Source organism: Rhinichthys klamathensis, unplaced genomic scaffold, assembly GCF_029890125.1.
Source record: "Rhinichthys klamathensis goyatoka isolate OS25496 unplaced genomic scaffold, OSU_Roscu_1.1 h1tg000181l_1, whole genome shotgun sequence".
NCBI classification, from domain to species: Eukaryota; Metazoa; Chordata; class Actinopteri; order Cypriniformes; family Leuciscidae; genus Rhinichthys; species Rhinichthys klamathensis.
The window spans coordinates 1835756-1859783 of record NW_026606709.1 but is presented as its reverse complement, the minus strand read 5'-3'; the positions used below and the strand labels follow the sequence as shown (position 1 = coordinate 1859783).

At 36.0% G+C, this 24028-nt stretch overlaps 1 protein-coding gene across 3 annotated transcripts in view; it reads right to left on the bottom strand.

Annotated features, from left to right (window-relative positions):
* Positions 1-20459, bottom strand: part of bmal2 (basic helix-loop-helix ARNT like 2) — a 32234-nt gene extending 11775 nt beyond the window's left edge. For 2 of the 3 annotated variants that reach the window (XM_056261228.1, XM_056261230.1), the window contains exons 1-10: positions 20327-20459; positions 9731-9861; positions 8419-8472; positions 8276-8317; positions 7884-8041; positions 7631-7710; positions 7355-7447; positions 2859-2976; positions 1784-1930; positions 698-938 (exon numbers count right to left, since the gene is read on the bottom strand). In XM_056261228.1, the coding sequence (XP_056117203.1) occupies positions 698-938; positions 1784-1930; positions 2859-2976; positions 7355-7447; positions 7631-7710; positions 7884-8041; positions 8276-8317; positions 8419-8472; positions 9731-9861; positions 20327-20383 (1121 nt within the window). In that variant the 5' untranslated portion in view covers positions 20384-20459. Of the gene's footprint in view, positions 1-697; positions 939-1783; positions 1931-2858; positions 2977-7354; positions 7448-7630; positions 7711-7883; positions 8042-8275; positions 8318-8418; positions 8473-9730; positions 9862-20325 lie in introns of all 3 variants that reach the window. The other variant, XM_056261229.1, reaches the window with a different exon arrangement.
* Between the last annotated feature and the right edge of the window lie 3569 nt (positions 20460-24028).

Below are 24028 nucleotides of genomic sequence, written 5' to 3'. Positions count from 1 at the left end.
TATTATTGAACGATTTTCAAACTTGAGCAGATTAAAAAGCTAAAAAACTAGAATGATTTTTTTCCCATAATTATTCTTATTATATCAAGTCAAGTCATCCTTATTTATATAGCGCTTTTAACAATGTAGATTGTTTCAAAGCAGCTTTACAGAGATAAACATATAGTTTGAGGTAACAGAGATATAAAAGTATTTGTATTATATATTTATTAGATTTTAATTTGTATTGTATTATTATTATTATATTTTAAATAATTTACATAGATTACTGAAAAATACTGTTAAGTACTAATACTATTACGAAAAATGGTTTATGATTTACTCAAATTTTCTCTGCTAGTAAATTTCACAAATAATTACAAAACAACGGCAGGTAACATTGAATTAAGCATGCCATTTTGTAGTAGAAAGACTATTTTCTTGTAAATCATACTCCAATAATCCTTTTTTTACAACTTCAAAAAAACATTTTTTAGTGTAGTTACTCTCCAACGTTATAACTAAATATAGTTGTCTATCTTTAACAAGTGCCAAACTAATAGTTTTGATAAGAAAACACATGTCGCCCTCTAGTGAGTATGTCGTGTCCACATAAAGTCAACTTACTATTGAATAAATGAAGGTAATTACATACTGTGGGGCTATTTTTGTGTAAATGACACACATTTAGTTCAATCTAAAACAAGGGTAAACTAACCGTTGATCCACGAAGGTGAATTTCCCATCCATGGCGTAGCGGGTGACAAATTCGGAGGGCTTGACCTTGATCTCTCCGTTGGCCTGTGGGAGGGTGTGGGGGTGCACACGGCCCACTGCTACCAGGCAACTGAAGTGGGAGCTCTCTTTGTCCACCTCGGCCTCCCCCTCCGTGCCCAGCTGGCGCGTGGGCCAGACGCGCATGTATCCCGTGCAGTGCACGGTGCAGTACCGCTGGGACTCTGATGGGGCAGCCAATCAACACGAATCAATTTACAGGTGAGCTGTGAGCCAAATGTTCCACCATATGTTGTTAAAGAGGGACACAAGGTGCACGTTTCCTTCCCTTTTCGATTTGCTCTATTTAATCTAAAAACGTGTGGTGAAAAACATCTGACTTTTTTTTTTTTTTTTTGTATTGTGCCAAAAGTGACACATAAAGCTTAAATATAAGCTTTTGCTTAACATGTTGAACAAACTGAATTGTTGAAAAAACAGTTGATAATGCATGTTTAATGCATAAAAATAATCAATGCATAGCTTTACGGGGCTGTCTGAATGACTAGTCATCTAACTGCTCGGTCCAGTTTGGAAAAGACTATGCTCACCAAGAACAGAAACATCAATGCTATCCAAGTCCAGACATCACAGCACAACACTTTCCAAAGTGAAGTCACTATCCAACTATCCAAGTTTGTAGGGATACAGCTGTCGGAATAAAATCCCACAAGCTGTGCTCACACTACTGCATGTGGCGAGAAGAAAGAAGAAAAGATGACGTGCGTAATGGAGTAAATATGCAGGCCACGTCATCAACACGTCACAAAATGACCACTTGGATAACTGGTTCTCAGCAAGAACAGAGACATGAAGATGTTTTCAGGTCATATGCGGTCTGAAGTCAAGGAAATTGAAACTATATTTTTTCTTTTTTTACAGAGCAATCACAAAAGACTTCAGTAATGTGTTTCAACACAGTCGATTAGCTTCATGAACACAAGGCTCTTCTGATTCACTTAATGTCATCTCTGGAATTAGAAAACTACCTTTAACAACTTTACGACAGTAAAATTGTAATTCTACTGACCTTTCTTTTTTGAGGCACCAGCCTGAAAGTCCTTCTCCTCTTTAATGCTAACTTTGTTGTACTTCATTCGGCAGAAGAATGAGCGCCGGGCTCCAGAGCAAAGCCGAGCCGCTCCGACAGGGAGATCAGCCTGCACCTGCAACCCCGCTACACACACACACACACACACGAGAGAGAGTTGGATTGGTTAAAGGAATGCTTCCCCCAAAAATGTTCTGTTATCATTTACTCACCCTCATGTTGTTCCAAATCCTTACAAAAAAGCAATCCTATTTTCTTTACAAAAAGCAATTTTATGGCTTCGAAGGGCTTCAAATGCAGCGCATGAGTCATATGGACTCATTTTAATTGTGCTTTCTTTACCAGGATCCAGGTTTGAAACATGTGGGAAGGTAATAATGAACTATGAGCGAATAATAAACTAACACTTTAAACACTCATACATACATACAACTGCCATTCAAAAGTTTGGGTTCAGTATGATTTTTATTCAGCAAGGACACATTTAATTTATCAAAAGTGACAGTAAAGACATTTATAAAGTTGTAAAAGACTTCTATTTCAAATAAATGTTCTGTTGAACTTTCTATTCATCAAATAATCATGAAATAAATGTATCATAGTTTCCTTAAAAATATTAAGCAGTGATTGTTTTGAACACTGATAATAATAAATGTTTCTTGAGAAACAAATCAGAGTATTAGAAAGATTTCTGAAGCATCATGTGACACTGAATACTGGAGTGATAATGTTGAAAATCTAGCTTTGCCATCACAGGAATAAATTATATTTTAAAACATTAAAATGAAAACTACAATTTTAAATTGCAATAATATTTCACAATATTAGTTTTACTGCATTTATGATAAAAAAAAAAAAATCAGCCTTGGTGATCATAAGAGACTTCTTTCCAAAACAACTTTTAAATGGTAGTGTTTACTTTTGTTTATTTCGCAGGTTGAACACAGTGTGCACGGAAAGACATAAAACCGTTTAAGCACTTAAGAAAAGCATTTAGGAAGCATGCACAAACTTGATACCGATAACAACATTTATACGGCCTAAATATGCTTACTTTTGGCATCTATGAGGCGCTCCCGTGGGTAGAGTTCAGAGGCAGACAGCTGTTCCTTCACTTTTCCAATGTCCTTTGGATGAACATAATCAAACAGGCTCTGTCCAATTAACTCAGTCTGGGGAGAAAAATATTCAAATGAGCCATGATCTGACCAATATATTCTGCTAACAGTTCACAATATCATCAGCTTAACTGTTTATCATCAGGTAAACTAATGCATTTTTTTAAACGGTCCTCAAAATACTTCAAATATTATACTAACAGTAAAATGTTTGGACATACTAGACTGATTTATGTTACTTGTGACCTCATAAAACCCTTTAATCAAAAATCTTATGCTTAAAACCCCTTAACTGTCACCATTCCATATACGGGAGGCCGGAAATTTACTTCGCTATATTACTATTAAATCCTAATCTAATTATGACAATCTATATATCGTTGTAAAGCTCTAAGACTGCTAAATAGATATTTGACTGCTGTTTTTTGCTACAAATTATGTAGGAAGAGTAACCGATGAATTTTTGACAAGAGTGCACCTCAAAAAAATCTGCATCATAACAGGAGTTCTGACCTTTGTCACAAAAAGTTGACGCACACACCTTTAATAATTGAAACTTTGGTTTTCGTGCTAAAAGTTCATAATAAAACATATAATCTAGTATTTTTCAATAAAAATTATAATATAATATTATCCTCTAAAAAGTATAATATATATATATATATATATATATATATATATATATATATTGTCCTCTAAAATATAATATTATCTTTTTTAATCGCCTTTTTTTATTATATCACAAATTTTAGTAGTTATCATAAATTAGGTATCATTTGAAAGCTTACAAACTCAGAATTCATCCTGTGAAAACCATTTTGAAATTTAACGTTGCTTTACCATAGAAACGGTACTCTAAATTATTTTATCAGGCTCCTCCCCTTTTGGGCATCATTATATTTCATAATTTATGATCAAAACCTTTTCTAATTGACAGAATTGATATTTGGACAGAAATGTATTAATTTGTTAAGGCAGAACGTATACAACTAAATTCAATGGAATGTATGTCGCCCGGTGGCTATTTTTGGTACTACGCCTAAACAAAATCTCATGGGAACTTCAATTTTTGCGATATCAACTTCAAATTTGGAACATAACTAGGTTAGATATATGGCTTTGATTTTATAGTAATTTTAGAGTAAAATATAAAAATAAAAATATATAAAAATAAAATATATATATAGTACAGTATATTTGATTTACTGTAAATTTAAACTTCCATAACTTTTTCATACAGCAATAATCTGCAAAATGTTTCCTTTAAAACAAGACCAAACTTAGGTATATATATTCCAAAGCATTCTTGAATAACAACCATTTAAGTTTTTGAATAGTGCATTTTAACCCCCATTCTCAAAAAGTGGGGTGACAGCTAGGGTTGCCAACCGTTCCGTATAATACGGAATCGTCCCGTATTTGACACATAAAAGTCTTGTTCCGTATTGAACTGATAGGGAATGCACTTTGTTCCGTATTTTTGAGAATCAATTCAGTGCAAATCCATGATAGACACATAGCTTCTAATATGTCAGACAGACTACGAATAAACGAAGACCTGCTATAATGGCAAATTCGCTGAGGCCATGTCCCCTTGACGGGCTCTGATATGTAATGACGTAGAGTTGGCTCGTTGGTCGCACGTCAGTCGCCCGCGCCATTGGATGTGCAGTTGCCGCAGCACAGCCTATGAGCGAGCCAGACGCTCAATGTGCTAGCTGTGCAGCTGCAAATGCGTTTTACATATAGGCTTCAGTAAATCGAGGAAAAGGAGTTTGTAGGCTATGATAAGAAAAACTACTAAATTAAAAATATTATTTTTTTGCACTGGAAAGAACATTCTAGAAGTCTAATTCTATTGAATAAGTTCGCACAAGGCTACAGAAAACTGTTGTGTTTATTTTTCTTCAAATGCAGTCTAAGCTGATGAGTTTTGAATGTTATATGTTGTATTTGTTTAAGTTAAAAATAAAACGTATTATAATCTATAGGCCTAATAAGTTGCATTATAATATGCTATAATGTATGATAGCATACAATATTCACCAGAAGTCATCATTTCAGGGGTTATTTTTCAAAATGTTCTTCTGTGGGGGCATGTGCATAGAATGCAAAGTGCACAGAATACACTTCTGTGATAAAGTTTATCCGTCTTCGACTGCAAGAACTGAAGCGCGTCACAAATGAACCGAAACTCGGCGTAGGCTATATATTATACTTGCCTCACAGACATGACAAATAGGCCTATAGACGGTCAAAATATGTCTACTTTTACACGAAACAATTAGAAATAAATAGTTTGATTATGTAATCCATATATCGCGCGCGCAGTCACTATTGCAGGAATGACGAGTCAGCATCGCCATATTCATCTTTGCAGCCAACACACTCAGTAAGCACTTGTTTATTAATAAAGCAGTCAAATGCCACTTATCTAAATGACTATAGACCGTTGGCACTCACCTCCATTCCTGCCAAGTGTCTTCAGAAGCTGGTCACCACTCACGTTAAAAGCGCAATACCATCATCACTTGATCCACACCAATTTGCATACAGACGGAATCGGTCGACTGAGGACGCCATCGCCATCGTGCTCCACATGTATTTGGAACATCGAGCACAAGAACACCTACGCGAGACTCCTCTTTGTCGACTTTAGCTCGGCCTTTAATACAATCCGGCCGTTCAGACTCCGAGCCAAACTGCACCACCTTGGCTTCAACAACTCGCTGTGCAATTGGATTGTGGACTTTCTGACAAATCGAACACAGAGTGTTAGAGTAGGCAAGCACTTGTCCTCCACCCTATCAATCAACACCGGGGCCCCCCAAGGGTGTGTGCTTAGCCCCTTGCTCTACACTATTTACACATGACTGCTCTGCTTCTCTTTGTTCCAATCTCATTGTTAAATCTGCCGACGACACAACAGTGCTCGGACTCATTAACAACAACGAGGCGGATTACCGGACTGAAGTGCAACATCTAGCGTCATGGTGTGTCAATAATCACCCGTCTTTGAACATCAAAAAGACTAAGGAGATTATTGTGGACTTCCGCAAAAGCAGACCCAATCACTCTCCTCTCTATATTGGCAATGAGGTGGTAGAGAGGGTGCCATATTTCAAATTCTTGGGAGTATCTGTGACCGAGGACCTGTCCTGGGGAACCAACATTACCTCAGTGATAGGGAAGGCCCAGCAACGCCTCTACTACCTGAGGCAACTGAGGAGCGCCAGGATTCCAAAACAGCTGATGGTCAACTTTTACAACTGTGCCATCAGCAGTGTTCTGACATATGGCTTCTTAGTGTGGTATTCCAGCTGCACTAAGGCCCATCAGCAGGCACTCCAACGAGTGGTAAATACAGCAGGTAAAATCATTGGGACCACTCTCCCAGAGATTAGTACCATCTATGATACCCGCTGTCTGAAGAGAGTGCATAGCATCCTGCGGGACCGGCATCACCCGGCCCATCATCTGTTCCACCTGCTGCCCTCAGGGAGAAGGTACAGGTCTATTGGTGTACGGTTGTTGTATGCTCTGAACACAATTTCGTTGCTGTTCTCTGGATGACAATGACAATAAACGTGAAATGAAAACAATTAAAATATCTCCTTGCTATTTTTTCCCCGACACATTTTTTCTTTTGCCAGTGCTTTGCAGCAAGCTTTATGCGTGCTGAGCGCGAGGCATATATCCCGGCCCCCAGTAGCCTATATTTAATTCAATTCACATTTATTTGTATAGCATTTTTCACAATACATATCGTTTCAAAGCAGCTTTACAGAAAATGTATGTGTCTAAATTACAATTTAGAGTGATCTGTTATCAGAGGTGACAGTGTGTAATGCATTTCAATTAATTTTCATTCAGTTTCATTGTTAAACAATGCATTAAGTTAAGGCAGAAACAATGCGCTCATTGAAGTAAAGAATAGGCTACATGTTGTTAAATGATTAGGAAACATTGACAACTTAAGCATTGGTGCTTTTTTACAGACTCAAATATGAGTGTAAAAAAGTTAACAAACTGAAAAAATAAAAGTTTTTTTTTTAGATTGTGTAATATTGTTAAAACGGATTTCATAAAATTGGTATCGAAAAAAGTATCGTTCAGGAACCGGTATCGAAGTCAAGGTATCGGTATCGATATCGAAAATTGTGTTACGACACCCAGCCCTAGCTATCATACTCGTTCCATGGTCTGACAGAAAATATGTAAATGAGAACAGCTGTATTGGACATTTGGTGGCCATATATTATATAAAAATTACAGTATGTGAGCGCTGAGAGAAAACCGATGTTAACTGTGCAGACAGTTGGTGAATTACGTCATCTGGTGACATTTAGTGATTTTTTTGAGCAGCCTTCAGCTACTTTCCATTGAAAATAGTTGGCAAATAGTTGGTCTTTTTAGAGTCAAATTCTCCTACCCGACTGTAGTTCAGGATTTTTGAAACAGATTCTGAGACGAAGACAATTTTTCCACGATCACAGCCAACCACAAAGAGAAATCCATCCGCAGCCTGGACAAGAGAGAGGGAGAGATCGTTTAGGTTTAACGTTGTCATTTCGCAATTGCAAACCGTCAAAATGTCCAAAAGCTATTTTTGGAGGACCTTCCAACCACATCATCAATAATTTACTGTGATATTTCTTCTCTATTATGCATAGCTTCAAGACATAGTTCTATAAATTGTAGGATTTACCCTTAGGACAAGGTGCTTGAGCTCATCATCTGGGAGGAATGCAGGTTTGTAATTGGCTTCTGCAAAGGAGTTGGTCGCTCCTGAAAAAAAAGGCACTCCATTACACCACAATAACATTCATCACTGTATTACAATGTTTGTTATGCTTTAATTACATTTTCATGAGGAAAAATACATTTTCAAGCTCAATATTAATCTGTGTGCATGCTAGTCTACACAAAAAGCTAATTTTAAAGACAGTCGTCTAAGGTACCTTTGAGTGATTTGAGGTGCTGGACAGCCATTCGTAACACAGTGAGTTTGTCAAGCTTGCGGGACATGGGGTTACAGGTGGGGATCATCGCTGCCAACTCGTCAATCAAGTTATTCATCTTATCTCTCCGTCGTTTCTCGATCTGACTGTGAGGTTCCCTACAAGATGACATTATGTTGTAAGAACCACGGTACTCAACGTTGCTGAAATATAACGTCACTAAACAGCAAACTACTTTAGTCTTTGAGTTTCAATGGGAGTTGAAATTGCAAATAAAAAGGGGGAACAAATAAATAAATAAATAAAGGGAGAAAAATAAAGGGGGTAAAGGAGAATAAATAAATTAAATTACAAATAAATAATCCCCATAAATATTTAGAGACAATAAGTACCTGATGCACTTAATTTTTAAGTGCTGGTCATCTCCTTCTGATCTATAAAAACAATACAATAAAAGGCATAAACACGTTAAAAATAAAGAAAAAAATTGTGGATCAAGGAGAGTCATGCTTCGTATCGATAATGGTCATAATACCTTTCCTGATCATCCTCCATATCCTCGTCTAGATTTGATGCAGATTTTGTTTCTCTGGAAACAAAGTGGTGAGATGAGTAAAGTGACTCATGAAATGCTGCCGTGATTCTAAGAGGACATTATACACAGACCACGCACTTCCCTTCCCAACACATCTCGACTCATTCAGAAAAGCAGGACAGGGGATAACAGGCCAAACAAGAGGTTATTAGTCATACAAATCAGCTAAAAAAGCCCAAAATCTCACACACACATATACTCTTTCTAGACACTTGAGGCGTGGGGGTATGGCATATATAGTCATTTATGTGGGAAGCACTGTTTTTTTTTTTTTTACAAAAAATACAAAATTAAAATACAGAATAATGCAAAAATCAAAGAGGCAGAGGTAAGTCAATATATTGCTAGGCAAAACCCAAAAGATCAGCTGTTTACAGCTTTAGTACAACTTCTCAATTAGCCAAATATAATTAAACAGATATGCAAGTATGTACAAGTGACCAATCAGAATTAAGAGACAGAACTAACTATTTGTATTCATGTTATAAAGTTATACAATATGAAGATTATGAACAAACATGACTTTTGCTTTGTGTCTATCACCTTCCTAATAAACAAATAAACTATACAAAGGAGATAGAGTTAAATGATAAAAAATTAACAAAATGTAAACTTTAGGAATAAATTACACTACCATTCAAAGAAAGAAGTCTCTTATGCTCATCAAAGCAGCATTTATTTGATCAAAAATAAAGTAAAACAGTAATATTGTGAAATACTATTATAAATTCAAATAACTCTTTAATAAATTAAAATGGTCACGACCCTTCAGAAATCATTCTAATATGCTGATTTTATTATTACAGCTGAAAACTGTTGAACTGCTTAATTATTTTGTGAAAACCGTGATCCATTTTTTTTTCCAGGAATCCTTGATGAATAGAAAGTTCAAAAGAACAGCATTTATTTGGAATATAAATTATAAATGTCACATTTGACAAACTTAAAAAAAAAATCTGTGCTCCTTGCTGGATAAAAGTATTAATTTCTTTCAAAATAAAACAACTTCTGAAAAATTGTGTACCGGTAAATAAAATTTAAATCATTGGAGTAATTATTTTTAACTTAATGTTTTATTATTTAAAAAAGGCAATACCATACTGTTATTTACATTGTTAATATACAAAACATTTCATCTTTAATTTGATTTTACTGCAAAAATAATAATATTGTGATATGCACAGAACTGCTGTCATATTTTTGTCAAACTACTAGAGACAAATAAATAAAAAATATTTAAAAATGTACTCACGGGATGTCCATGCTGCCTTTCCGTTTCCTGGGCAGCTCCATGCCTGAGGCCATGCCGATGACTGAGGTGGGGGTCATCAAACCAGACAGAGAGACGGAGAGGCCCTGGGGTTCCTCTAATGCATCTCCTGCCATTAGTGGGAGGGATTTATTTTAGTAAAGTGACAAAAAGAAACGTGCCAAAACATTTTGAAGTAGGCAGGATGTTCAACTACGTGCTACATATTGGAACCAGGACACCGTGGAATAGATTTCATAACAGACATCTAAAGAATCAGACCATCTGAAATCGGCACACAAATAGTCAAAGGATTTTTATGTGAATTCAGAATGATACTTTTTGTCTGTGTGGCGACCTAAATAATAAACAGGACATTTTTTTTTATCTTGTGAAAGCAGTCACAAGAAAAGAAAAAACATTTTGAGTGTAATCTTAAAACCCAGAAACCCAGTTTACACCTGGTTCTTAGAAACAGAGGAAGTTCAGAGAGAGCTACTTGCTGTATTGAGGCAGGCCGACCAAAAGCACAATACAGACAACCTACTTCACCACCGCAACTTGCATCACTCTTTCCTTTATGCTCATCTTTCGGCCTATTTAGACAATGAAACATCAATTAATATATGTTCTTTGGCTTCCTGTACAAACAAAGCTTCAAAACCAGAAGCCTTTATGGCAGTGTACCTAGGTTACACCATACAGCCGTTGAGTTCAAATCAAATAGATTTAGCAAAAAAAAAAAAAAAAAAAAAAAGTTTTTTTTTTACTCAGCAGAATTTAGTTACTCTTTCAAATGAAAGCAAAATAATCTGATGGAAAAAAAATCTCAACGTCAATAGATACCATTTCAGTTTTGGTTTCTATTTATCGAAAGAAAAAAATCCATGGCTTTCTGGCCTAGTGTGATTATTAAAATGCAGAAGAGTGCAATTTAAACAAATATATTCAAAGTTAAAGGGTAAGTACTCCACACAAACTCTAGCAGGTGGCTTGGTTCATGACATGATTTTGCGGAGTTGAAATGCATTGTGAATGCAAAATGCACCAGGCAGCTACTCTTTACTTTTTTTATTTGTGCAACTCTGAACATTTTTGCCACATTATTACTATACAAATCAAATAACACAACTGGGGAACCGAAGAGGGGATGACAACATTAATGGAAAGCATATTAAAAACAACAAACAAACATTTTCTACCAAACTCAAAGTAAAGTAAAGTAATGAAATGTAAACAGAAATGTTACTACTATATTATAAAATTCAATAATGATAATAAATTGTAATTATTATTATTATGATGACAATCAATAATAATAATAATAACTTCAATCGAAAAATTTAATCATAGTATTTGTTCAAATAACTGAAGTGTGACTTTTTTAATCAAATTCTGCAGCACTTCCTGCCACCAAGGGACATAATGAAGCTGTATTTGCCATCTGTTATTGCCATTGACCACCAAAATCCATTCACAAACTCCCTGCGAGCAGAGCAACTTATTCATGAACAGGCTTTCACAGTACAATCTGTTTTTCCCGCCTGCTTCACCTGTTCCTTTAAGCCTCTAAGACCAACAGACACACTCGTCCTCGGGCATGTGTACACGTGTGTACTGTGTGTGTGTTTTCACAGTGCCATTAGGATCGGGCGACAATGGCACGGGCCAGGCCGAACACAGCTTGTGGCCCTGGCTCCTATATTTAACAGTCCTCTGCAAGCCTTGTGACCTAAATAGACGTTAACAGATCGGCAACAACCTGATGTTTAATCCTGTGTGCTGGAGTAAAGATCTGCGGTGGGATTATTTGGTTTTATGAGGGCGATAGGAAGGCCGCACCCAACAACGAAGAGCTCCGTCTTTCACTGGCTCATGATATTATCTGGACTCCACTGACCTGCATTTAGATGCTAGCGCTCATGACAACTGTGTGATGTCATTTGCACAAGAGAAAGCCATTTGCCATTTCACTGACTCACTATTCATACTGATGTGAAGATTTTCAAGGACCATTCAAACGCATACACGTGCATACATACATGCATATGAGTAGGAGGAATGGAACAATTATATTCCAAAGTAGTAAGTATTCAACCTCAAAACGAAAACATCACTCAACATATTAACATTACCTGCTTCTTTATCAAAACAAATGCATTGTAAGTGTAATTATACTCTTTAAAAGCATTAAAAGCAATACACACCCACACATTGAAAAAGTGCCTCAGTAGTCAAGTCAGTACTAGATAGTCCAACTAAATTACTTGAAAAAAAAGGTCACTCAGTCTGAACACTACTTGATGATTATGTCATAAGGTGAGCTAATTATTCATTAGGCTATACTTTACGCTCTTACCATAGAGCTGCATGAGAAACATGTCCAAACTCAATTTACTTCAACCATTATGCAAGAAATGTGACAAACGTGCATGAAAGTAGGTCAGGGAATCGATTTTAGCACACTTTTGGCACCACACCTTGGTAGTATTTTGCGTTTCATCAACCTGAGTTAAGCATTAAAGGTATACTCCACCCAAAAATGAAAATTCTGTCATCATTTACTCACCCTCAAGTTGTTGCAAACCTGTATGAGTTTCTTTCTTCTGCTGAACACAAAGGAAGATATTTTGAAGAACGATTGGAACTTTGGCACCTTTTGACTTTTTTTTTCTACTATGGAAGTCAATGGTGCCAAACAACTGTTTGGTTCCAATCGTTCTTCAAAATATCTTCCTTTGTGTTCAGCAGAAGAAAGAAACTCATACAGGTTTGCAACAACGACAGAATTGTCATTTTTGGGTGGAGTATCCCTTTAAAGTGATTGTTCAGCTTATTGTTTGACACAGGTAAACACAAGGTGCAATAACGTCATTTGTTAGCTGATCATAGTATTTGTGTCCTACAAATCTTTAAATATGTCAATATGGTTAAGTTATCTACCTGGCATCTTTGAGGTTTTGTGAGTGAAGAATGATTTGTGATTCGCGGCCTAAGCTTAGACAGGTCATTACATCGTGTTATACGCTTTCTCATCTTTAAGATGGGTATCACAATAACTTACGCTGCCAAATCAGCTTTTCATTTTCAATCAATATATCACTTTCTCAGAGTTGTGTGATATACTGTAAAGTCGCAATTGCGAGTTATGAAGTCAGAATTGTGAGACATTAATTTGCAATTCTGAGCAAAAAAACTAATTATTTTAACATCAGAATTGAATGTTCTGACCGTATAACTCGAAAAAAAACTCACTTCACATAAGGTGATCATAGTGTTTGTTAAAAAAACTTTGGTATGATTTTTTTTTTTAAAATCAAACTCTGCAACACTACCTGCCACCAAAGGACATAATGAAGCTGTATTTGCCATCTGTTATTGCCATTGACCACCAAAATCCATTCACAAACTCCCTGTGAGCAGAGCAACTTATTCATGAACAGGCTTTCACAGTGCAGTCTGTTGTCCCACCTGCTTCACCTGTTGCGTTAAGCCTCTAAGACCAACAGACACAATTGTGAGAAAAAAAGTCAGAATTGAGGGCAGAGGGGTCTGCCATCGACCTGAATGGATTTATTTTCTGTCAATGACTGGCTGAATGTAGATTACTCCACTTATGAAATGGCTACTTGCCAAATACAACTAAATAAATATATATATATACACATGAAATAGATTAAAGGTGCCCTAGAATGTTTTTTTTTATTATTGTATAATGTTTCCTGGGTTACCCTTATAATGTTAGTATGTTTTTTAGATAAAAAATAATCATAATTTAGAAATAAATGGCATTTTTCCTAGCCTGCTTTTAGCCTCTGATTTGAACACTCTGTTTGAAGGGGCGTGTCTGCTGTGGGATTCAGTGTAACTGCGGCCACTGCTGTGATTGGCTGACATGCTTGCATATGAAATAGCTACGCATTACATGTGAAACTCTCTCCCGAATACTTTTACTACTGCTATTATACGTTTTTACTATAACAGCTATCGAGATTAACGAATCGTGAGATGTTTTTAAAGTATTTAGATCTATTCCCATCACATAAAATGTTGCCGTGATGAGCATTGAGCAGATGACAGTCTGTTGATCGCGAGAATGAAGATCTTATCATTGCAAAGCAGTTTCTGCACTCTCTCTGCTTTCACCAATGCAAACACGATGATGTAAATACAGTAAGAGCTTCGTTGTGCAGTAACGTGCGTCATTGATTTCATAACGAGTTTGGCAAGTGTCCAGATAAACTCGCGCTGTGTGGAAAGATTGTTCTTTGATCGCTTTCTGTATATAATTTGTTCACAATTTAAATAGGATTATTTTCATCCTACTAAAAGAAACGATGTGAAGCTGATATTTTAGTCACTGGCTTGACTTACTGATGCATAAACAGTATTGAACGATTTTGAGAGAAAGATTACCTGTCTGAACTTGAACAATTACACATCAGAAAGTGTTGCTTGGTAGCTCGATCCGAGGCCAGCTCTGTATTGGCCCAAGTTGAGTAAACAGTCGTGAAATGTTTGGAAATTTCCAGAGAAAATAAAATTAACCCATTGTTTCTTCAGAGGCCCAGATGAAGGAACTAAAAAATACTTTTGTGTTCATGTGTACATCCACACTGAGCAACTGCCATGCTTCGGCTGCGCAGTTCCGCCTGGCATTGATGGCATTATGCAAATATTTGGAGGCGTACATATTAATGATCCCGACTATTGCGTCACAGTCGGTATTGTGTGGAGAACCGACCATTTTTCAGGGGTGTTTTTCATAAACGTGAATTAAATGAGAACGCGAAAACAGTCCAGTTTGAGATTCACTCTATGTCATGTCCATGCACTGAACTCTTGTTATTTGACTATACCAAGGTAAATTCAATTTTGAATTATAGGTCACCTTTAAATAAACAGACATCTTGCAATTATTTGTTGTGTGAGGTTTAATCTTAAAAATAAAAACTATGGTTACTGATTAAGTGTGAAATTGACAAATGGTATAGTGCCTTATTAAATTTGAAATGCAAATGATGGATGAATCAGATGAAAAACCATGCTAATTCTTCCCATGGTTGAATAAAACACTGGTGCATTCCTGTCACTAAAGCCAAAATGTCGATTACTAATGTCTAGGTTGTTTAAAACCACAAACCAAGCCAGTTGAAGCATCTTGGCAATAAACAGCCGATTTTCTGTATGACGAAAGCAAAACTCAGAAGGCACTGATGTTTATTTCCAGACTTTTTCATATTAATGTGAAAATGACTTCAACTTTCCCCAATTTCAAAACGCGCAATTTTTACTCTAGAAATTTAGTTGACAAATTAGTTTAAAAAAGGTATTCAAGTTTAGACATGAGTCATGACAATTTTTTTCTAACAAATTACAAAAGTGCCTTGCCTCCACAGCTGGCAATTTAGAACACTTAATCATTTTGATAATTAGGCAATTAATCCAGGGCTATAACCGCCACATACATAAGCTATAAGAGCACTATTTTAAAAAGCTTTTACTAATTAAACTAACTTAAAAATGTAACAATAAAAGTATTATGTTGCTATATAAAAGTATCATTCTTTTTACAAACCATACATATTTCTAATAGATCACATGAGTTTCAGTCTCACGCTTTTTCGTCAAGAAATCATTTGATGTGGGTTTGTTATAAACTGGATAAACTTGCTTGATGCTGTTACTCCTTTAACATAAATAATCACTATACAAACATGAATAACCAAGAACGTGAAACTAGGCAAGCCAATCAGTTAAAATGCTTAACATCCAAATAGCATAATCAACAATCACATGATATTCTGATGTCTAGACAGGCAACCGGAAACCATCTCTTTGGCAGGAGAGGAAGTCGAGTGCAAGCCATAAAACTGACAAAGAGTTGTGATGGGATAATCTGAAAGATTGACAGCCAAACAATCACTAGTCCGGACAATGATCTCTAGGATTTAAAAACAATTTTGTAAAGAGGTCCTTGAGAACGAGACCATGAAAAGAACTCCTCCATTCAGTTTAATAAAATGCACACTCAAAATAGCCTCAACATTCAAATCAGAGAACCTCTTCAAGGACCATGACAAAGTGTGTATGCAACACTTACAGGAGGAATGACCCACTAAAACTACAATCTTAAATGCTCAGCTGAATCATTCTCATTTTAACTGTACTAAAATACAGTTCCTTATTCCTTAAAAAGAGTAGATTATAAATTGCGATAACATTTCTCATAAACAAATTTACTGACTAATACAACAAATGCTTGCTCTCCATGACTTTCATACAATAAGGCCCTCTGAGACGTAAAGTCTTCCCTGTAGTTCAGAATCAGTTGTAGCAACACATTTCATCTACATCAGACATCTACATCAGCTAGACATGCAGTGGTCGAAGTGTTGATTAAACAGTGCAAAAGCATCGTACACCCCGTTCTTCTGACCTACTTTTACGAGTACATAAAGACTGTGAACTTTGATTAAAACATTTTATGTATTCAGGTCAAGACATGTAGGCATCTACACAATTTAAAAGATGAATTACTTTTTGAAAGTAAGGACTAAACTAACATTTAAATGTTTACACAAAGTTAAAGTTAAAAGTTAAAACAAAGTTACACAATATGCATTAGTTATTCAAGGGATCAATATACCATGTATAATGAACAGCAAGGTCAATATTTAATAAAAAAAATATATAGTAAAAGTGCTGTCAAATCGATTAATTGCGATTAATCACATCTAGCCTAGGCCTATTTAAAAGTTGTTGTTTACATAATATGAGTGTATAGCCTATATATATATTTTTTTCTTTTCTTTTTTTCTTGCAGGAATAACATACATATGCTTCTGAATCCTAAATGTTTCCAAATTCTTTGGTCAAAAACACTCAGTCAGTGTCTGTGTGTTAGTGAATCATGTCTGAATATAACAAAGGGGGGGGGGGGGGGGGGGGGTCTCCAGTCAACTCGACAATACATAGATACATATATATATTTTTTATTAATTATGGTGTTCATCATGCATCATCTCGTGCACGATATACGGTTCATCTCGTATACCGAATGCATATTGTGTAACTTTGTTTTAAAAGGGTCATCGGATGCCCATTTTCCACAAGTTGGTATGATTCTTTAGGGTGTTCATGTAAAGTTTGTAATAGGCTATACTTTGATAAAAATTTCTCAATGGTTGTGTAAAACAACACCCTTTTTACCTCCTCAAAAACAGCTTTCTTCACAGTGACCTGTTTCAGTGCATGTCTCTTTAAATGATAAGCAACTGGGGGGTGTCAATTAGCTGAGGGCAGAAATATGCTAATACGGGACAGTCCGTCAGTGGCCGTGGGCGGAGCATGAGCATTTGACATCATAGTGCTCAGAAAATCCAAACTGCTTGATTATTGAGAGTGTTTAGACTTTTTGAGGATTAAAAAAAGGAGTAAATGGATTTTTTTTCATTGTATGGTGGTTGTGTCCACACACTGCAAAGACACATTTATATGCAAACACCATAAAGTGAATTTTGCACACGATGACCCCTTTAACATTTAACTTTTTTTAACTTTAACTATATATTATATTATATTAAATATAATAAATAATGTATTAAATATATAAAGAATATTATAATTGTAGAACTCTGAAGAATCCAGCTCACTCTATGTGCATTTTTCTATTGCATTTTTTTTTTTTTTTTTATTCTCTTTTTAAATATGAAAATGTATTGTCAGTCATTGAGGTATACCCCACATTAAATCATTAAAGGGGTCATATAATGCCATTTTTGTATAAGCTAATATGATTCTTTAGGATCTAAATTAAAAGTTTGTAATATATTTTAATTAAAAATTCTCATTAGTATTGTAAGAAAACACTTATTTTACCTGGTCAAAAACAGCTCTGTTTTCAGCACGCCGTTTCAGTGGATATGACTTTAAATGATAATGAGCTTTGCTCACCCCGCCCCTCTGTTCTGTGTACACCGTTTGTAACACAATAACCATAACGCGTTGTTCATTATAAACGTGGGATTATGAATTATATTGAGAACGTCGTAGAAAACATGCCGTAATGTACCCTGAGTGTAAACCTTAGCCGCATTCATCGTGAACCGTGCAGCTAGCGATTTGCAAAGATTAATATAAATATTAATATAAAGGTTAATAAAACGTTACACTCACTTCAGTTGTTCTAGAGGTTCAGCAGGAACACAAATAGTTGGTACCAATCCTTTTTTCAGGAGCAGCTTCTTAGCAAAACCAGCTTTATACTGACCCTCGTTTATAAAGCAGTCTGGTGTGTGAAATGATTCGCGCAAACATGAAAGCATTGACGTTGATCGTGGGGAATATTCCCTTCGAAAACAAACTCAGCCACTGCGTCTTAAGCGGTTCGGATTTAGGAACATTAAAATGACTGTGTTCGTTATTTCACCCAAGAATAGAATAGAACACCACTTCGCTTAGACGCCATTCTGCTCATAGACAGTGCTCCAGCATCAACAATGACCGCGCCGGTCCACGCTGAGTATGATTGACAGCTCGCTCACGAGCGAGGGCGGGTCTGTGTTGAAACGCTGCTGTCAATCAACAATCGTGGGAGGGGCGTCCGTTTTATTGACGTCACAAAAACGAATGGCTCAATTTGAGGCAGGGGAAAACATTTAAGGAGATTAAAAGAAAAACACTGGATGGATTTTTATCATTATATGATGTTTGTGTACAGGCACTGCCAACACACATTGATTTCAGTACAGTAAACTTGAAAAAGTGCATGTACCATTATATGACCCCTTTAAGAGATGAAGGTATTGATGTTATGCTGTCTTGTTCCTCCATGAATAATTCCCACAGACAATTTGCCAGGGCAAGTGCATTTATTTGTGAGCCAAGTTATAATTTATTTGAAAAAACACCTATCAGTGAAATGACTGGAATCTATAACTCAAAAGGCCAGTTACCTAAGAGACAAACTTTCCAGATAAGACCCTACATTCCAGTCACGTTTCTCAGGGTTGGGGAAGGGAGGGGGGTGTCTGTCACGAGACCAGACAAACCAAACTGGCAGCAGATTTAGGTTACACGTTTAGCAGGAATTATTAGCACAATTGTCCTATTACATTAAACAGCTTTGTTTCGGATGGTTTATAGGCTAGATATGCAAAGGCTCACTGATTGAGTTAGGCTGAAAAGAGAAAGCAACGCCTGAAGGAGGGCATCACAGCCCAAGTCTGCACGTGCGCTGTGTAAGTGTTTGACCTACATATTACACAACCGTCACGTTACAAGGTCACGTTACAAGAAATCAGACTACATCAGGCAGCACTATGACCTCACAATGCTAATGATTCACATTTACGTCACAACAACATGCAGTTTCACTCATTAAAGAGGACACTGAATTCACTAGGGGAAAGGCATCTGTGCTAAACAGTGATTTTGTGATCTTTAAAACTCATTTCACTATCAAAACAGTGAGAAGAAAGTGGTTTGTCATTCCTTTGGTCTCATGTCAATGAAACAGCATTGCAAGTGATGGTGAACATATAATGATAATGAACATGATAGGCCTATATTCTATTTGTAAGCTATAGGCTATGGTTGAGAAGCGAGAACATGTCGATCTTAAAATAAACCAAAAAATGTTGTAGGCTACTTTCTGATTGGCTATGACAACAATTAGAGATACACATGGGGCTTGTGTAAATCATTTGTAGCCTATTTTCTAAAAATAAATGAAGGAATCAGTCAATGTCATCAAATTTTCTGTTTGTTTACCATGTACTGTTTTTCATTTACGGCCAAAACGCATTTATATCTCTTAATAGTCAGGATTTTTTATTTAATTTCTGATTACTTTGTATCTTTTGTGTTGAACAATTGAGTGCTGAGTTCAAAACATTAGCCTACTTATTTCTACAAATATTCTTCCTCAAAAGTAGCTACTATAAAAGAATAGCTATATTTGGTAGGGAACAGGAATAATTAAACATGTATCAGAATGGCAAACAGAACAGCTACATTATTTAAGATTTCCAACCCGCAAATGTAAACAGTAAATCGGGTCCGATTCTTTTATTTCGATCCTCGGAGTAGGTTTAGGAAAATATAGCCTATAAAGAATAGTTGGCCATATAAAAGAAACAAAGTTCCCAAAACAAGAAAAAGTCACCAGTAGCATGTAAATAAATGTATTAAGACGTTTAAAGAATTAGCAACAACAAACTGAACAGACTGAAGGCGACGGCAGCCAATCAGCCAAGGCCGCGCAAAATATACATAAAAAACATATGCTACATTTAAAATACGTGCCTGTCAGTCACATTAAACCCCGAATATAGGATTAAACGCGGCGTTAAAGATCCAAATGTGCCTCTGAGATCAGTTCCTACGCATCCCTGCTTGTGTTTGCTAGAGTTTGCTCTACTGAACTACTGACCTAGTTTCGCTGCGAACGCGAGTGTGCAAACCAATCAGCGGGGAACACCGAGATCTCCCCTCTCCTCCGCCCGGCCGGCACACAGCGCAATTACACCGACTCTCTCCGCTTCATGCGGACCAATCTAGGGTGGACTAACTCATATTGTTTCAGGCGGCGTTACCTGTCTTTTCCCCCGTCGCTCCGTCACCGCCGCCAGTCGCTGTATTCCTCGCCGACATGGCTGGAGCCGGTACGCCGCGGCCCAGGACTCCGATGCTGCATGTGGAGAACCGAAGGCGGTGGTTGTTATTTGCAAAGGGGAAGAGAGAAAAAGGAGAGGGGACGGCGGAGGTGGGGGGGGGGGGACGGCGAGGCCTGTATATTGATTCAATTATTTTTCTTTTCAACTATCTGAATTGGGAGGGTGGGCTGAACGTAAAAACGTGCAAGGAGAGGACACGATGTAATCAGGACAGTGGTTGAAATCCCGGGAAACGCGGAAGACGACGGCGCACAATCTCCTCCTACCATCATCAGCACCGCCTTCTCGTGCTGTCCTTTCCCTCACGTTACTAACCTAGTAAATCACGCGATATGTTATGCAAGCCGAGAAAAATGCGGTCAGGATCATAGTCAGGATGCGATGGTGGTATGCGGATCCTGAACTGAACGGATGCTGCAGGAGTGGACACTGTCATCTTTTCGATTGCAGCAATGGGATTCGACCATATTGCATTCAGTTTCTGCAATCTGCACCATCATATTTATATTTAGACCAGAACTGTTTGTTTTATTAAGGCATTACATGAATGTACGTAACGTCTGTTGTTTTGATTATTTGTTGGGGTAAGTAGCTAGCTATAAGTTTATCAGTAGCCTAGCCTTTAATTAAGAGTAAAGATAGGTATTACTGAAAATATTTGGTGATTGGGGTGAGGATTGGGGCTGATCCATTCATAAAGCAGCTGGTTATTGTTTTGTTTTTTTTCAGTTTTTTTTTTGTTGTTGTTTTTTTTCTGTTTCTTTTGATGTGCATAAATAGCGACAGGTATTACAAGATTTGTTATTCTTCCTTTTTATTCGTTCATGGAAACAAGAACAAAAATGTTGTAAAACGCAATGAACGAATGAATAAATAAAAAAATAAAATAAAAATAAAATACGATTAGTTAGGCTCCCTATTCGATTTGGTTAAGAGTGTCAACATATTTTAAAGCCTTTTATGTCATAAAAGTAGCGATTGTAAGAATTTCTTAAGTCTGTAAATATTGTCATGCCTATATGCTATTTGCAGCTATTTTAGAAATCTAATAGGCCTATTCTACTTCAAGTAGCCTACAAAGAGTTGCAAACCACATTGACATTTTAAAATTGAGCATGAATTCTACTGATTTGTTTTTATTCATTGTGGCAATCAAATTTACCTGTTCAATTTGAGTAGGCTAGTCGTCATTTGAGTAGGCTGGATGCCTACAAATGCTTTCACCAGGAAATGAAAAAAAAACGGTGAAAGCTAATAATTTAATTTTAATATCTTTGAAATAAAAAAAGTGAAATGGGATGTTTTTTTAACATGAAACGCCCCTTTAATGCTTTTTAAATTTCTATTTAAATTTCATGCATTTTTTAGAGGAACTATTGTATATTTGAAAATTGTGTGTGTGTGTGTGTGTGTGTGTGGTGGGGGGTCACGTGAAAAAATAAAGACTGTTCTTAATGCAGCATCTGTTCTTATTTCGATTCTAATAATTGTTATTTTGAAGATACTCAATTTAAATGTATCCTATGGAAGTGTCTTTGCATTTTTTTATTTTTTTAGTTCAATTACAGACGTACAATGCAAAAAGTAGTCTACTTAAGGCTAATATAAGTTGGCTAATTGTAGGCTACAGTTCAGAGTATGTGAAACATCTAAAACCTAAAATTAACATATCAAAAAAGAGACAAATATATTGGGATAATAAGTGCCCTATTCCTATAATATTAGGGAAGTAACATTAATTTGAAAAGCTTTAACATTTTTATTGTTTTTATAAGCTTTTTGTTTTTGTGATCTCACTTTTGTAAAGGTTTCAAAGTATATTGTGAGATCAGCATTACAAAGGGTAATATAGGCTATGAGGGTTTATTTTGTGTTATTTTTGTCTTAGGATTATGAAACTGCCAAAACCGTACTACCCTTCCTCCCTGTTTCATATAGCCTACACGGTTGAGTAGGCATAACCACCCTGAAAGGAAACATAAACACTAGCGCCAACTAGTGGACAAGAGTTGCACATCTTAATCATTTTTATTTTACTCTATTGGTCCTCTGATGATCTCATAGATGTAGCTGCAACAAAAACTGACACTGCTGTTTTATAGCCACAAACAACACAAATACCCACTAGTAATTAAATAATTATTTACAAGCCTAGAAAAGTAAAGAATTTCTGTAGTTTAGTGATTTTTGCTCAGCTCTGTATGTTTCACCTGCAGGTAATTTTATACGTTTTACTTATTTCTCTATAAATATGTTTTTAAAAGCCCTTATAATTATGACGAAGAGCTTGGAGAATCATGCATAAGTTCTGTAAAATTAGTCACAGGAAAAGCATATGCTACATAAAGATAGTATGAGATATTTGTGATGTTTGCATATAGTTCAAAATTATTATTATTATTTGCGTCTAATGCTTTAAACTGGTAATATTTTCTTTTTAAAACGCTGATAGTCTCCAGCACAGAAAAGCTCAAATAATTGAACACTTATAGGGATAGTTCACCCTAAAAATGAAAATTGTGTCATCATTAACTCACCCTCAAGTTTTTCCAAACCTGAGTTAGTTTATTTTTTCTGCTGAACACAAAAGAATATATTTTAAAGAATATGGGTAACCAAACAGTTAATGGTTAAACATTGACTTCCATAGTATGGGGGGGGGGAATACTATGGAAGTCAATGGGGCCCATCAACAGTTTGAACTCCTGTGAACCACTAGATGTCACTCTGTTATTTAAAAACAGAAAGTACCATCGACAAGAGTATCACTATATGCAAATATTAATATATACATACTAAATAATAAATAACTTTTAGTAAAAATATATGGGTCAGTGACATTGAACCTTTTTGCCATGTTATTCAAAAAAACATAAAAATTCAACAGATTAAAAAAATTGGTAACATTTTACAATTAGGTCCCATTAGTTAATGTATTAACTAACATGAACTAACAATGAACAAAACATTTGTTACGGTATTTATTAATCTTTGTTAATGTTAGTTAATAAAAATACAGCTGTTTGTTGTTCATGTTGGTTCACAGTGCATTAACTAATGTTAACAAATACAACTTTTGATTTTAATAATGTATTGGTAAATGTTAAAAATTAATATTAATTTATAATAATAAACACTTTAGAAGTATTGCTCAGAAAAAGAAATGTCGCCATAAGACAGAACCTTTTATCATTATTTATTTAGGGGGAAAACATTGGAGCAATATTATTAAAATTCAAAATTCTTTTGCCTGCTAAATCATAGTCAGTATTGCGCAACCAACAGGTAGGAACCTTGTTGTTATGTGACCCAAAAAAAAGACCTTCATGACAGTGTATTCAGGTCAGTACGGTAAAAAAAAACTGATTTTGAATTGATGGTTTGTTAAAAAATAAGCACGTGCAGTATAAGTGGCAGGTTTTTTCTACTTTATAGATTTATATCTGCACTGTATATTAAAATTGCAGATGTTAAACCAACACCGTGGACAGTGCATTCCTCCAGAGTCCAGACCAACACTTTAACATTGATGATTTTTATTCACAGTGTAAAGAATCTTCATTTGCAATTTTTGAACTCCTGTTCATTTTGATTGTATATGAAAATAGTAGCCTATCCCGGT